This window comes from Galeopterus variegatus, unplaced genomic scaffold (genome assembly GCF_000696425.1).
Source record: "Galeopterus variegatus unplaced genomic scaffold, G_variegatus-3.0.2 Scaffold674, whole genome shotgun sequence".
NCBI lineage: Eukaryota > Metazoa > Chordata > Mammalia > Dermoptera > Cynocephalidae > Galeopterus > Galeopterus variegatus.
The window spans coordinates 461,406-476,707 of record NW_007726785.1 but is presented as its reverse complement, the minus strand read 5'-3'; the positions used below and the strand labels follow the sequence as shown (position 1 = coordinate 476,707).

The 15,302-nt window shown below is 37.4% G+C and overlaps 1 protein-coding gene across 1 annotated transcript; it reads right to left on the bottom strand.

Annotated features, from left to right (window-relative positions):
- Nucleotides 1-3,644: 3,644 nt before the first annotated feature.
- Nucleotides 3,645-14,530, bottom strand: BCAS2 (breast carcinoma amplified sequence 2). Its single transcript, XM_008571287.1, has 7 exons — nucleotides 14,394-14,530; nucleotides 14,193-14,285; nucleotides 10,269-10,339; nucleotides 9,456-9,617; nucleotides 6,011-6,061; nucleotides 5,285-5,365; nucleotides 3,645-4,130 (listed from the first exon to the last, which is right to left on the bottom strand). Exons 1-7 carry the CDS (start codon nucleotides 14,484-14,486, stop codon nucleotides 4,004-4,006), a joined length of 678 nt encoding a protein of 225 aa, XP_008569509.1. The 5' UTR covers nucleotides 14,487-14,530; the 3' UTR covers nucleotides 3,645-4,003.
- Between the last annotated feature and the right edge of the window lie 772 nt (nucleotides 14,531-15,302).

Here is a 15,302-nt window from a genome sequence, read left to right as displayed (position 1 = left end):
GTCCTTTGGGTAGAAAGCAGGGTAAAACAGAAATATAAACTTCAATTCATATATAAATTTACAAAGTGTCCCATTAGTCCATCCTTTTTGATTCCATGGTATCCAACAAATTTGAATTGAGATTAAATGAAATGTGGGGTTTCTATCTGTGACTACATATTTTTCTGGCATTAAAAATAGTACCTTCTGATACACAGAGTGGCTATCTTTGAGTGGCAGACTTATGAATAATTTTCATTTTCTTCTTTTTGCCTGCATTTTCTGAATTGCCTATAATAAACATATTGACTTTTTACCATTTTAATTAAACATTTATTATTATTATTTACCAACTATTGTATCAGTTTCCTGTTGGCACTGTTGCAAATTACCGCAAACTAAGTGGCTTAAAACAAAACAAATTTCCTATTTTGCAGTTCTGGAGTTCAGAATAAAATGAGTCTGCAAGGTTGAGTTTCTTCTGGAGAACACTCTTGGGGAGATTTGTTTCCTTGCCTTTTCCAATTTCCACATGCTGCCCGCATTCCTTGATTCATAGCCCCCCTTCCTTCATCTTCAAAAGTCAACGGATTAGCATTCTCTCTTCTCTCTCACCTCCCTCTTGTAAAGACCCTTGTGATTACACTGGGCCTACCCAGATAATCCAGGATAATGTCTCCATCTCAAGAACTTTAATCACATCTGCAAAATTCTTTTTACCATAGAAAGTAACACATTGATAGGTTCCAAGGACTGGAATCTGAACATCTTTGGGGGTCGTTATACAGCCTACCACAAATATCTACTTGTAAATCAATGTAAAAGATAATTAATATAAAAACTGTGAATCAAGCACAGCCTAGGTATGTAAAGAAAAGGCACTATATTAATGGTTGAATGAAGGCCCCTGGGAAAATAATCTGAACACAGGTCATGGTCTGCTTCCCTGATAGCTACAGAGTCTATTCTGGGAAGTTAAGGAACAAAGCTATAAGTCAGTCAGTTCTGGGAAACAGAGTTTAGCATTGGTGGGGTTTCTGGCAAGGCTGCAATGCAGGCTAGGTGCTGCACACTGAGCAGAAATGTCAGGAATAAACTCCTATTAATTTCTACTCTCCAACAGTAGGACACAGCAGAACACTTCCAGCACATCAGGGAGGGGAGAACAGGAAACTCACCAGGACACAGAGCAAGCCAAGAGTAGATCAGAATGTAGGCCAGTTTCATCTGGTCATTGTTTCTCAGTGTAAAAATTGGTACAATGGTAGTGATGACAACTCTTATGGGTCACACTGCTCCAATCTGAACCAGATGCCTTCTACGAAGTATTCAGATACAATCCTGAGATCCCCCTTCACCAATCTCCCTGGAAGGGTCATTTCACTTCTCTGTGTTATGTCAGAAGAACACATCCTGCAGCAGCTCCTTGTTGAGACGCCTGAAGACATTTGGATTTTTATCCTTTATATGTAAGTATTTAATACATGTCCCTAATTTATTTTCCTCTGTAATTGAGCAGTCAATAGCTCAAGACCAGAGAGCTTCCTACTGAATCTAAAAATTTGCCAATTTCAGCATATCCCATATATCCATTTCTCAGTCATTTTTTAAGAAAAGGATACTATACAACATTGAATCCCCAAAATATGTATAATCAATTATGATTCAATAAAAAATTTTTTTTAAAAAGGAGTTAATACATTTACTTGCACAACATTGTGAATGTACTAAATGCCACTGAATTGTTCACTTCAAAATAGTTAATTTTATGTTATGTGAATTTCATCTCATTTAAAATAACAACTAACATAGATCATACATGCATGTTACAAACTGCAATGATTTAACTGACACATAATAATTACACAAATTTATGGGGTATAATGTGATATTTTGATTCATGTGTACAACATGCAATGATCGGATCAGGGCAATTAGCACATCTAGCACCTCAAACATTTTATCATTTCTTTGTGTTGGGAATATTCAACACCCTCTCTTCTAGTTCTTTGAATATATAGAATAAATTGTTAACTAGTCACCCTACAGTGCTGTAGGATGCTAGAACTTATTGCTCCTACCTAGCTGTAATTTTGTGTCTATTAAACAACCTCTCCCTCTCCCCCTTTCTCCTAACCCTTCCCAGATTCTAGTAAACTATTATTCTACTCTCTACTTCTATGAGATTAACTTTTAAGCTTCCACATATGACATGTTGTATTCATCTTTCTGTGCTTGGCTTTTTCACTTAACATATCTTCCAGGCTTATCCATGTTGCTGCAAATGACAGAATTTCATTCTTTTTAATGGCTGGATAGTATTCCATTGAGTAAATATACCACATTTTCTTTATCCATTCATCTATTGATGAATGCTAAGGTTGACTACATATCTTGGCTATTGTGAATAGTGCTGCAATAAACATGGGAGTGCAAATAGCTCCTTGACATACTGAAGAAAAAAAAGAGAGTATAAAAAAAATTCAATATTATAAATATTATATAAAAGATGGACAAAAGTGGTTATGAAGTGGGCATGAGCTCCACTTTATAATAATGTGGAATATTTGACAACTCATGTATGAAACTCCAAATCTATTTTTCCATTTTTGGCAGCTGGCCAGTATTGGGATCCTAACCCTTGACCTTGGTGTTAGATCACTAAGCTCTAACCGACTGAGCCAACCAGCCAGGCCCTTGAAACTCCATATTTAATGTGTAGAGAGGATACAGGAGTCTCAGAGTATACATTCTTAAAGGATTTTTAAAAATCATAAATATTTGGCTGGCCAGTCAGTTCAATTGGTTAGAGCACAGTGCTGATAACACCAAGGTCCAGGGTTCGATCCCTTTAATGGCCAGCCACCAAAAAACCTCAAACCAAAAATTATAAATGGGGTCATATTATATAAATTGTTCTATAACTGCTTTTCCTAAACATATGCCTTCAAAAGAACTGACCATTAGGTCAATATCATATGTCAAAAAATTGTTTTATTTTGTATTAATGTGTTAACATGTCTTTTTATGTTTTTCTGGTGGAGTGTTCACCTCTATGACTTGTAAAAGGTCTTTGTACATTAAGACCATCCTTTGATGTGCCGCTAATATTCCTTCTGAATTGGGCAGGAATCTTTTATACTCTAATTCCTTACAAGCAGAGGAGTAAAAATATGAACTCTGGAGCTTGACTACTGGGTTCGAAACCTGACTGACACTTTCTAGCTATAAAACTTTGGCAAGTTAGTTAATTGGTGTGATACACATCTGTACATGGGAACAATAGTAGCTACTTCCTGAGGTTCTTGTGAGAATGATTTTTATTCATGTAAGAACAGTTTGTCTACCTAAAGTGCTCCAGAGAGTGTTCAGCACATATTAAGCTTGATATAACTGTTACTTACGATGATGATGATGTCATATGGAGCCACGGTATTTCTGAAGCTTTGTTTGGTAATCAAGAATGTGTTTAAAACTACCTCTTTACTCCTTTAAAGGTCATTAAAAAAATTTACAATTTGTAATAATGAATATGCTAATAATAAAGAAAAAAATTATAAAAAAAGAAAATAATTGAAATACTTATAAGTAGGGGACTAGCTAAATAAAATATGATATATCCGTATAATAAAATACCACTGTAAGAAAAGAAAAACAAAACAACACACAAAAAAACCTACTTCTTTATTAGAAAAAGGCATAAATCAAAAGTTTCCAACCTCTTGTATATGTTGAAAGCTTTAAATAAAGGTCCTTGGATACAAAATATGGTCCAAACATATTATTCTTCTATCATAAGATCATACCTATGGCTGTAAAAATACCACCAAGTTGAAAATTTTTATTTTGCTAAGACATACAAAAAGAATTAACAGTCCCACATTCTATAATTTCTAAACATTTAACCATCAACGGTGTCCATGACATGCTTTTGTCCTTCACAGTTCAGAGAAAGTACAGATGACTGATACTCTGTCAAAGCCTAACTTTTCTTCCTTTCTTCCCACAAAACTAATCTGTCCTTTCAGAAGTCTTGGCGGATGTTTTCTTTGTTTGCCTCTCCATGTTGCTGCTTAATTTGATAGATTTCATTTTCTAGTTGCACAATAGTCCGTTCAATCTCATAATTCTTACTAACAAGGGATACCCAACTAGAAAAGGAAAAAAGAAAAGAAAAAATTATTCAATGTAAAATCTCTCTTAGAAGATTTTATTTTAAATGTATATATATGTTCACTCAGGACCATACCACTAACCCTCACTTTTAACTTTGTATTTTAAAAAACTGAGGCACAATTGTGGGGAGGTAGGTAAAGGATACACAGGATCTCCATTATTTCTTACAACTCTGTGTGAATCTACAATTATCTCAAAATAAGAAGTATAATAAATAAAAGCAAATTAGAAACAGAAGAAAGATTTAGTATGACAGAAGAGACAGGAAAGAGTGATGGATAGTTATTTAATTGCATTAACAAAAAAGGGAAAATAGGGCAGAAGAAATAGTTATAGAAAGATGGTGAAGAAAATTCTAGAACTGAAAAAATAATCCACAGATTCAAGGAGACTCCTACTCCTTTCCACCAAAAATCTCTAGGAAGAAAAATAAAAAGAAACACACATCTACACTTATAAGATTATATTAGCCTGAAGAAAGATGTGAAAGGATGCATGAGAGATTGATAACACAATGTACGTGAACATGGAAGTGCAGGTGAGGCTGGAACAAGGAGAATGGTGTGGGCAAGGAAGGGAGGAAGGGTAGGGAAATAGCAAAGCAAAAAAGAAAAGAGAAGTGACACAAACGTTTGTGATTATATGTAGAAGAACATTTTAAAAATAAAATGTACAAAGGGAAAAAAACTGAGGCACAAATTATCAAGAAAAGTGAAATCTCTTCTTACAAGATTTTTAAAAATAGATAATGTTTTTTCCTTTTTTAGCTCAGTTGGTTAGAACATGGTGCTAATAACACGATTTGGTGGCTGGCCAAAAAATAAATACAATACAATAAATAAAAGGAGAATACGGGTAGAATCCTATTCAGAGCCAGAAGTACTGGACTAAAAACAGGGTGCTCTGAGACCAGGATCATTGAGCAGTGGTTTAATTCTTGTTTAATTCTCTTGTTGCTTTCCAAGCCTACACCTCACAGGGGCACAAGACAGTGAAGGGCGGATTCAAAAAACAGTATTTCTTTGACACCTGTGGCATCCCACTTGAAAACTGTTCAAACTATATTATTGAATCTTGATCTCAGAATGGGCTAAGCAATTTAAAAGATGATGGAATTATAGATACTCACTTTGACTCCATTTCTCTCAATTTAGATCCAGCAGTGAGTTGCATGTTCTTTCGCTGCCAGTTTAAATCTTGAATATGTTTCCTACAAAAAATTATTTATACAACCCAACTACATTTGAGCATAAGACTACAATCAACAGAAAAAACTATGATCAATACAAGAGATATCTTTAATCTCTTGAGAAGAACAGATATGTACAGTTATAGACTAACTGTAGGAATTTACTTTCTTCTCTTCAATAATTTTCCAATTAAAAATTTCATAAAACATGCTCACTGTGAAAATTAAAAACACACACAAACAGGCACACACACAGATTACAAACTGGAAGTCCCTCCTCCCTTGAACTTCTCCTTCCTGGTAACTATTAAGTTTTTGGTGGGTGCCCTTCCAGACTCTTTCATACATATGTATGAGTATGTAGAGATTAGTTTTTTACATAAATCAGATTATATGTGCTATTCTTCAAATTTTTCTCCTTTTAAAAGTGACTTTTTTATGTCTGTAGACTTGCAAGTTGTGAATGGCCTGGTAGAGATGTTTTCAGACCTCAGGCCTATTTTTCCTCCACTCAGGTCGGGCAAACCTAGTGCCAGATGCAGGACAAAGAGTGGATTGTTTAGTTTCATATGACTGTAGTCTTATTAGTTTCTTTTTCCTACCTCTCTCTATTTTTTAAGCTTTCATCTAAACTTTATTCTGAGAGAACAGGAAAATACAACTTACCTTAACTTCTGAAGCTCTTTCTGTGCATGTTCAATCATATGAACAAGATTTCTAAACAGGAAAAGAGGAAAATCAGACTAAGGTACATTAAAATCTAATAGTATCTACTAAAAGTGAACCATTTAGTTGATTCAAAGTCAAGTTTTTCTGTTAAAAATAGTAGTTATTTACTGAGCTCTCTGTGTCAAGAACTATGTTAGACACTCCATAAAATATTAGCTAATTTAATTCTCACTGGAATCTCTGAGGTAGGTATTATTTATTATACCAATTCCACATGTGAGGAAACTGAGGCTTAGAAAGGTTAAGTAACTTGGCCAGGTTAACACCGGTAAGTGTCAGAACTGGATTCTATTTCAGGTCTTTTAAACTCTAGAGCCAAGCAGTTTACTGATACTTTCTTTCATTGTGAATACTTACGTCACTTAAACTATCATGACTTCTTTTCACAGAGAAGATGGAAAATATCTGATATGAGTATACCCCCTTTTATCTCTATATTTCTATATCTACATTTATCTTGCCATTCTCTCCTCCTGTGTACTGCTAACAAGAAACTATTGTGGAAGCCTTGAGTTTCACTTCAAGTTGACTCTAACTAGCACAGGGGAAAAGTTCAACACTACAGAGTAACATGATGACTATCATTAGAGAAGTGATACAACAGTAGATTTCAATCTCTTTTTAATATTTAAACAACAGTTTTACTGAGATATAATTCACATGCCCGATCAATTTCCTCTTAGGGCAGCAGATCAATCACTTTAGTATCTATTTAAGTCACATTGGGCCTGCTGTGCTTTTTTGGGGGAGTGGCTGGCCAATACAGGGATCAAACCATAGACCTTAGTATTATCAGAACCACATTCTAACCAACTTAGCTAACTGGCCAGCCTCTTAATCTATTTCTAATATTTTTTCCTGGCTTTTGTGACTCCAATTTTCTGCTGCTCCCTTGAGTTACTTACTCTCCTACCTCTACTGACTAGTGTCCTTGAAGTAACTGCAGTTCTCTCATGATTCAGCCTTCAAACAGCTGTGCATTTCTAGGCTTTCCCTCAGCTCATCCCATTTTCCTTGGCTTCAACAATCACTTCATGCTGAAGACTATTAATTTTAGTGCTGTATTCGTGACCTCTGACCATTAACAGGGAGCTTTCATTTGTATTATGTCTCCCTGAAAGCTTAGTTTATTTGTTGTCCTCCATCCTCCCTCTTAAATTCACTTTGGTAAAACACAGTATACCTCCTCTGGAGAAGCGTCCACTGGATTTGGAGAAGACAAAATACACTCAGGGAATTTTTTTTTTTTTTTTTTTTTTTTTTTTCAGCCAACTGGTATGGGGATCTGAACCCTTGACCTTGTCAGGGAGTTAAACACTACAGAGCATTATGTGATTAAATGGAAAACAAGTGATGTGCATAGTAATTAGCACAGTCATTCAGAAGAGACAGTACTAGAGGCAGAATTTCAATCAGGGAAGACAGGTAAGCATATTAGAGTTGAGCCTTAAATGAGCTGAACTTGGGTAGAACAGGTAAAGGCATTCCAGGAGGCAAGGCATGAGTAAAGGTCTAGAGACAGGGTTTATGATAATCACCAGACAGAGGACTAGTTTGGCCTGAATTGAAAGTCTACAATTGAGGTATAGAAAGGCCTTGAATACCATGTTAAACAGTATGGACCTTACCTTGCAGGTAATAGGGAATTATTAAAGGTTTTCAGGGAAGTTGAAAGCAATATTCTCTCCAGTTTAATGTTTTTTCTCCTGCATCTATGTTCTCCTCCATTCCTGGAGTGTTTCTCTTTGCTCTGTTCTGTTTTTCTTTTTTCTTGCTCTCTTCTAAACATTCAAATCTCACCCTTCTTTAATGACCCTCATTCTTAATGTCCCTTCTCTGAATTGCTCAGTTTATAGAGCACAGCACACGATGTAGTACTTGCCCCCATACTGCCAAAAATGGACTACTGGTTATTCAGTGTAGAACTCTTATCTCAGTTAGATAAAGCTTACTGAGGACAAAATTCACATTTTTCCACTTTGTGAAATACATTTTTTTGATTGATCTGTCTTTTAAATTTCATAATCACCCTCATCCCATTCTTACTTTTTTCCCTTGCAATATATTCACACACAAAAAAACAAACTTGGAAGAGCTTTTCATATTCCGGATTTAGAAATTTAAAACAATTCTGAATATCTAAGAAAAGATATTTATGGTTGTGTGGTTTTGCTTTTATAGTTATGTTTCAGAAAATGCACTCTAACAAAGAGTTTTACATATAGTCAAGTCATGAAGTTCACTGGCCTTTTCTTCCTTAAACTGTTAACAGGCACTCAGGAGATTTTAGGGTTCACAGGGGCCACAGAGGTAATCTAATCATTAAATTTTACAAAGAAGGAAATTAAACTCTAGATAGACAATAAATATTAAAAATAGTTACATGGAACAGAAACAGGATCGCAGTGGCTTGTTTTGGCAACAAAATCCTTTCTGGTGTTAATTCTCTATTTACAGTTTGATTCTCATTATTTGTGGATTCCGTACTTGTGAATTTGCCCACTTGCTCAAATTCATTTGTAACCTCAAATTCACCACTTGCAGTGTTTTACAGTCATTCATTGACATGTGCAGTGGTGAAAAATCTGGGTGGCTGGGCATGCAGATTCCCAGCTGAGGTTGAACAAGGAGGTGCTCTGCTTTCTTATTCCAGCTCTCAATCAGAAATGACCAGGGGATGGAGTTTAAGCTCCAAGTCTGGCATCAGTTAGTGGGGCAACCTCAAGCAAGTCGCTGTACACTTCTAAACTTTGTTTTGTCTTTTATAAAGTAAAGAAAACAAAATCTACCAGGATGAGTTGTTTTTAGGATTTAAGATTTTAATCTATGTGAGATATGTATGTGTGTACATATATACACATATAAATATTCATGTATGAGGGGTCTCAAAAGTTCATGGAAAGATTTGTATTGTCTTTTAATTACATTTTTCCACAAACTTTTTGAAGTACCCTTGTATACATGCAGCATGTACGTATTTCCCCTAGGAGAAATGGTACAATATTTGCTAATTCAGTATCCAGAGGGACTTTTAAAGAACAAAACACGTGAACAACAAGAATCAACTGTATAAGCAATCCCCACATTAACAATTACACTCTACCTAGTGGTGATCTGTAAATCAGACCCCCCAGCACTCATTTTCTTACAGGATAATACAGTATAAATGCAGTAGTTAGGTTTATGTCCCCTTAGTGCTCTTGAACTTTGAGGTGGGCCTCAAAGTATAGGCCTTTCATATGGGTTGCAGTTCTAGGACATGATCCCAAGTCAAAGTCTAGCTATATTATTTTTATTCCACTTCCCCTTCCCTACTCCCACACTTTTTAAAAATATTAAAGCTTTGGGTGGGATGGGTTTTAAAGGAAGGAAAGCTTCTTACTCATTATATACTTTCCAGGCATTACACCCATGCTGCGACATTAGTTCCAGATTCTCAATTCGAACTGCTTGATGCTCTAACTGAGCCATAGAATTGTTTACACATTCTTGCCATGCAGTAATGTCATTTTTCTGACCCGAGGAAGGAGCTGGAAGCTCATATCTAAAATCAAACAATAAAATAAAATAAAACCACATATCCCACCAAGCCAATATCCCTCCTCTCAAGAGAATGCCCCATGGGTCTATGCACACTGTAAAAACGGCAGAAGACTGAAAGTAAGACACAAACCTTGCAATAATAATAAGAAACCTATTTATCCTAAGGAAAAAAAAAATCGATCTACAAATAAGATTTAGTGCCATTACATACAGTAATAAAAAATGGTTCATTTCAATGTGAACTGGTTAAGTAAGCTATACTATATTCATATAAAGGACTATTATACTAGTTATTAAATGTTACTAAAGAATACTTCTACACCTATCCATCCACCAATGTACCCACACCCCCTCTAGAGAAAAAATGGGAAGTGATATGGTAATTCTTTGTATTTTGACCCCACTCTATTCTCTCTCTTCCTACTACCTACTCCTTCAACACAGCTGTCATGAATGGATATATCCAGTCATGGATTAATAGATTAACATGGGAGTGGGTTAGTTAATACAGTGGGTCTGTTATAAAAGCCAGTTTGGTTCTCTCTCATGCCCCTTTCCCAATATAGGCAGCAAATACACTCTTCATAAAACTCAGCTCATTATTAATGAATTACTACAAACTAAATTTTAATTTCCATTTTAATATTCTTACCGTTTCATACTGAGTAACTCAATTGGTTGTCGAGCAGCCAGTCTTTCAAATTCATTTCTCATTATGTCAGTCTGATGTATAAATCAGAGAGAATTATTTCTAAGATCATACTAACAAATTGAAATTAACAGCCACCACAAAACATGAACTTACTCAGGTACTTATACTTTATACTACCCATTATAATGGGTCATTTCCTTTCCCCCAATTTTTCTCTGGGAAATGTTCTCTAGGATCTAGAGAACACACACACACACTTTAATTCCATACTCAGTTTAGGCAAGAAAGGTGGCACATATAAAGGAGCCCATAGAGAAGAGGATTAATCCTACATCACAGTTCTCAATTCTAGCAGTATATTAGAATCAGCTGGGGAGTGCTAAGGTTTGAGTGTCTGTCCCCTCCAAAACTCATGTTGAAACTTAATCCCCAATGTAACAGTATTAAGAGGTGGGACCTTTACGAGTTGACTGAGTCATGAGGGCAGAGCCATCATGAATGGATAAATACAGTCATGGATTAATAGATTAAAATGGGAGTGGATTAGTTATTACAGTGGGTCTGCTATAAAAGCCAGTTTGGTTCTCTCCCATGCCCCTCTCCCCCACCACCACAGACACGCCATGTGATGCCCTGTACCGCCTTGAGACATTGCAGAGTCCCCACCCGTAAGAAGGCCCTCACCATATGTAGCTCTTGACCTTGGATTCCCAAAAAAGTCCTTTATAATTTATCCAGTCTCAGGTATTCAGTTATAGCAACAAAAAACAGACTAAGACAGGGAGCTTTGACAATAATTCTAATCCCAGCCACATTTCACCTGTCTCCCCAATTCCCACTTAATTGGTCTGAGGTGAAGGCTGGACATGATTATAATTTTTGGTTTTTAACTCACCAGTTGATTATAAAGCAAAGCCAGTGTTGAGAACTGTGGACGTAAGTACTCATTGGGAATGGAGGAAAAGAGGAGAGTACTTAGAGACATAAAATAATTTGCTTCAGGGCTATGAGCCTAAACCTATATTTTCTCTTTGGTCCTGCCTGCTATTTTCACATGTTGCTCTTCAGAAAGAACGAAGGGGGGAAGGGGCAAAAAGAATTCGTTCTGCTATTTGCTCTAGCAATTTTACTGTTTTTAAAAAAATGTAGTATAGCTGTGCCTCTTTAGATCCAATGTTTCAGCCAATAACCTATCCCATTTCTGGTCTGTACATTTCCTACCCTGAGTATAAAGAACTGCTTAAGTAAAATATTCATTTATAGTAATACTGTACTTTGGTTATTCCAGGTAATTTCAATTTTCTGAGGGCTTCAACTATACTAACAATTAGACTAACAAGTAAGCAGAAAAGCCTTCGGGAAGCCCATATAAGCCCCTATTCCTGTTTAAAAGTTTTACATGAAGCATTTCTTGGTGGAGAAAGCCTTTTGGGGGCTATTGCTGAATTACACGCAACTCTAAGAAAATGTGGTTATCTAGTTTCCTTCAGAAAGCCAGGGCATTCTAGTTAGAAGGCTATGCACAGTGACAGATAAGGAGTAACAACTAACGATTAGATGAGACAGAAAATACAAACATGCAGTACAAATAGACTTGAGCCATGTAACATAGGAACCCTTTCCTAACTCACATGGTCAGTAAGCGACCTATCTAGAATTTTAGCTCAACTACCTCCAAAGACTGGGCCAGCATTCACAGAGCTAAGTCATGAAAAGAACTCTAGGTATTATGGGCACACAGTAAGCATTCATTAAATAAAACTGCCTTAGAAAGTCTTCATATATTCAATGCTAAATAAATGGGTGCCTATTGTGTGCCAGGTACCTTTCTAGGTAATAAAAAGGACAGAAAAGGTCCCTGCTCATGGAGTCTCATTTCAGCTTAGATAGGCCTTCCTCAACTAAGTAGTTGAGTAGTCACCCAGTCACTCTATCACGTCACTAATTTCTCTGTATAGCATTTATCAATAATCTGATTTCTGATATATTTATCTAGAGTGCAAGGTCCATGAGAGTATGAACTTTGCCTATCCTATTCCCAAATACCCAGCACATAGAATTGATCTTCATAGGGCTGGCCCATGGCTCACTCAGGAGAGTTTGGTGCTAATAACACCAAGGCTACGGGTTCGGATCCCATATAGGGATGGCCAGTTAGCTCACTGGGTGAGCGTGGTGCTGATAACACCAAGTCAAGGGTTAAGATCCAGTCATCTTTTAAAAAAAAAAAAAAAAAAGAATTGATCTTGACAAATAGTTGTTAAATGAATTAATGGAAGAGTAGTTTCAAAGGCAGTTTGAAGAAGGACTTGTTCAATTAGACAGCTTCTCAAAGCCATAGTTTTCCCATCTAAAAAATGGGCATAATACATAAATAGTTCATAGGGTTGTTCTGTGGACTGAGTGAGATAGTGAGCCTGGTACATTTTAGCAACTGTTATTAAGAAAGAGTTAAATATTAAAAAAAAAAAAAAAGGGTTAAATAAAACACCAAAAGCAAGGGTCAGATCCTCATGCTGGTCAGCCACCAACAAGAAAGAAAAAGAAAGGTTTAGATATCCAGTACACTAATTATAAAGGTAGAAAGCATGTTGTATTTAAGAGAGGGGGAAAAACTGGTTAAAGTATTTAAAAGTCTAACTGCAGTTATCTGAAACCTTCAGAAATCAGTCCAATGAGGAAGCATTACTATACTTAGTTCTTAATGTGGTAACATCTATATTTAGGAAACAATAGTTAGGAAAAGCATGGGAAAACTGCTGGGTATATACCTAAAGGAATGGAAATCATCATGTCAAAGGGATACCTGCACTCCCCTGTTTATCACAGCTCTATTTACAATGCCAAGTGTTGGAACTAACCTAAATGTCCATCGGCTGAGAAATCAGTCCAATGAGGAAGCATTACTATACTTAGTTCTTAATGTGGTAACATCTATATTTAGGAAACAATAGTTAGGAAAAGCATGGGAAAACTGCTGGGTATATACCTAAAGGAATGGAAATCATCATGTCAAAGGGATACCTGCACTCCCCTGTTTATCACAGCTCTATTTACAATGCCAAGTGTTGGAACTAACCTAAATGTCCATCGGCTGACAATGGAATACTACTCTGCCATAAAAAAGAATGAAATTCTGCCATTTGCAGCAACATGGATGAACTGAGAGAAAATTAAATTCAGTGAAATAAGCCAAGCACAGAAAGAGAAATACCACATTTTTTTTGTAATCGATATAAAATGTAACTTCAATATAAATACTGCCTTTTAATAACACAATCCTTTCATAAATAAGTAGTTATGTATAACGGGGGGGAAAACCCCAAACATGTATGTACGGAACTGCTTAACAGAATCCAATTATTTAGAAATGACATTTTACATTTCATTTAGCTGATTAGACCCTAACTAGTATCTTGGGTGCACTTCCGGGTTCAACATTTAAACTGTACTTAGATGTGGTTTGTCCATTCAGTCATTCACGTACATTCGGTAGACACCTAGATTTTGATACAAAAGCCGTCCTCAGCGGTTCCAAAGAGCCAAGGTAGTTAGGCTTATATAACGTACACTGAAAAACCCTACATCACTTGCTACAGTGGACCTTAGAAAGTAGAGGATCTCTGTGAGAATTTACGCATGGACCCTATCTCAAAAAAAGTACACAAAATTTTTTGCACTAAGTGAGAGAGTTCACGGAGCCCCAGAAAGTCCTACGGGTCTCAGAATAAGAACTCGGAGGCGACTCATCTATCTAGCTGTTTTCAATAGACTGGTGCCTAAAGGACTGATAAGTAGTAACCAAGCAAGCAGTCGTTACGGCTGGAATTTAAAATTCACTTTTACGCAGTTAAAGCTCTCAATCCAAAATAAAGGTTCGTAGGGATCCTCGTTCATAATCTGGGCTCAAGACATCACGCTTACTTCAAAAGCAGAATAATCTGGAGCCGTCAGGTAGCTCAGGTAGTTCTTAGTAGGTCGGTATCTGCGAGTTTCCTCCTCCACCAGCGCCGCAGCCTAAGAACAAGAACAAGGGCCAAGGTAGGGGCGGCAAATTGTAACGTGCTTCGTCCGATACTGGGCCAGCGATCGCCGAGTCAGCTACACAGACACCCCCTCACTCACCGCTTCCCGCACACCAGGAGCTTCATAACCCTGATCAAAATACGGCAGGGCATCCACTACAACCTCTCCGGCCACCAACCCAGTGCCCGCCATTCTGGGGATCTTTGGTTCGCCTGAGTTTTCTGAGTCTGCGCAGGGTCAGTCGCACTTAATTACGCCTGCGCTCGACCCTAATATAACCCACATCGCCTGCGTACTGATCCCGGCGCATGCCCAGTTGTAATTCTGAAGGCACGCACGCCCGGCCGCTGGAAACTGCCGGACTGTTTTGTAGTGGGCGGAAGTGACGTCACGTCCTGGATTCCGAGAGTAAACGGAGAGTTAACTTCCTGTGCCGGCCTTGCTGCACCTTTTTGCCTTCCAGTGGTAGGAGTTTGGTGGAGTTGGGCCTTTTCGTTTTCTCCAGGACGTCAATCCCTGGAAGAGCAGCCCCTTAAAACTCTTGGAGGGAACTGGCTGTAGGATTTGGCGGGGAAAGAGAAACTGGTTTCCCACCTCGGCTTACTCCCCTAACCGTCCACCTTGTCCCCTTAAACTTCTCCCCGTTTGCGTTTGTGCGGGGCTTCTCGCCTTTTGTACTAACTTGTTGTACCCCCACTATCCTTCGTTGTCGGCGGCCTGTGAATCTTTGCATTATAAGTAACAGTTATTTTCCGGGCTCTAGAAACGGACGTCAGTCTTCAATAAAAATTGCGAAGCCTTAGTAGCTCCATAACGAAAGGAACCTTTATCGCCCCCCAGAGGGTGATTGATAACTGTGCACCACCCCCAACTTTAAAAAAATACTGTCATTTTGCCTTTAGGGCGTATGTAAAACCCAATTATTTTATTCTCAAGACTGAGGGTAATAGAATAGAGCTCCTCATTGCCTCCAACCACTCAAGCTACTGCCAGTGTACCTTCTCTGCT

Bases quoted from the DNA above. Each gene is read 5' to 3' on its own strand.
- BCAS2 (XM_008571287.1), bottom strand. From the start codon at position 14,486: ATGGCGGGCACTGGGTTGGTGGCCGGAGAGGTTGTAGTGGATGCCCTG. The intron at 14,286-14,393 runs GTGAGTGAGGGG...TCTTGTTCTTAG, and splicing joins CTCCTGGTGTGCGGGAAGCG to GCTGCGGCGCTGGTGGAGGA. The intron at 5,366-6,010 runs GTAAGTTGTATT...AATTTTTTGTAG, and splicing joins AAAGAGCTTCAGAAGTTAAG to GAAACATATTCAAGATTTAA.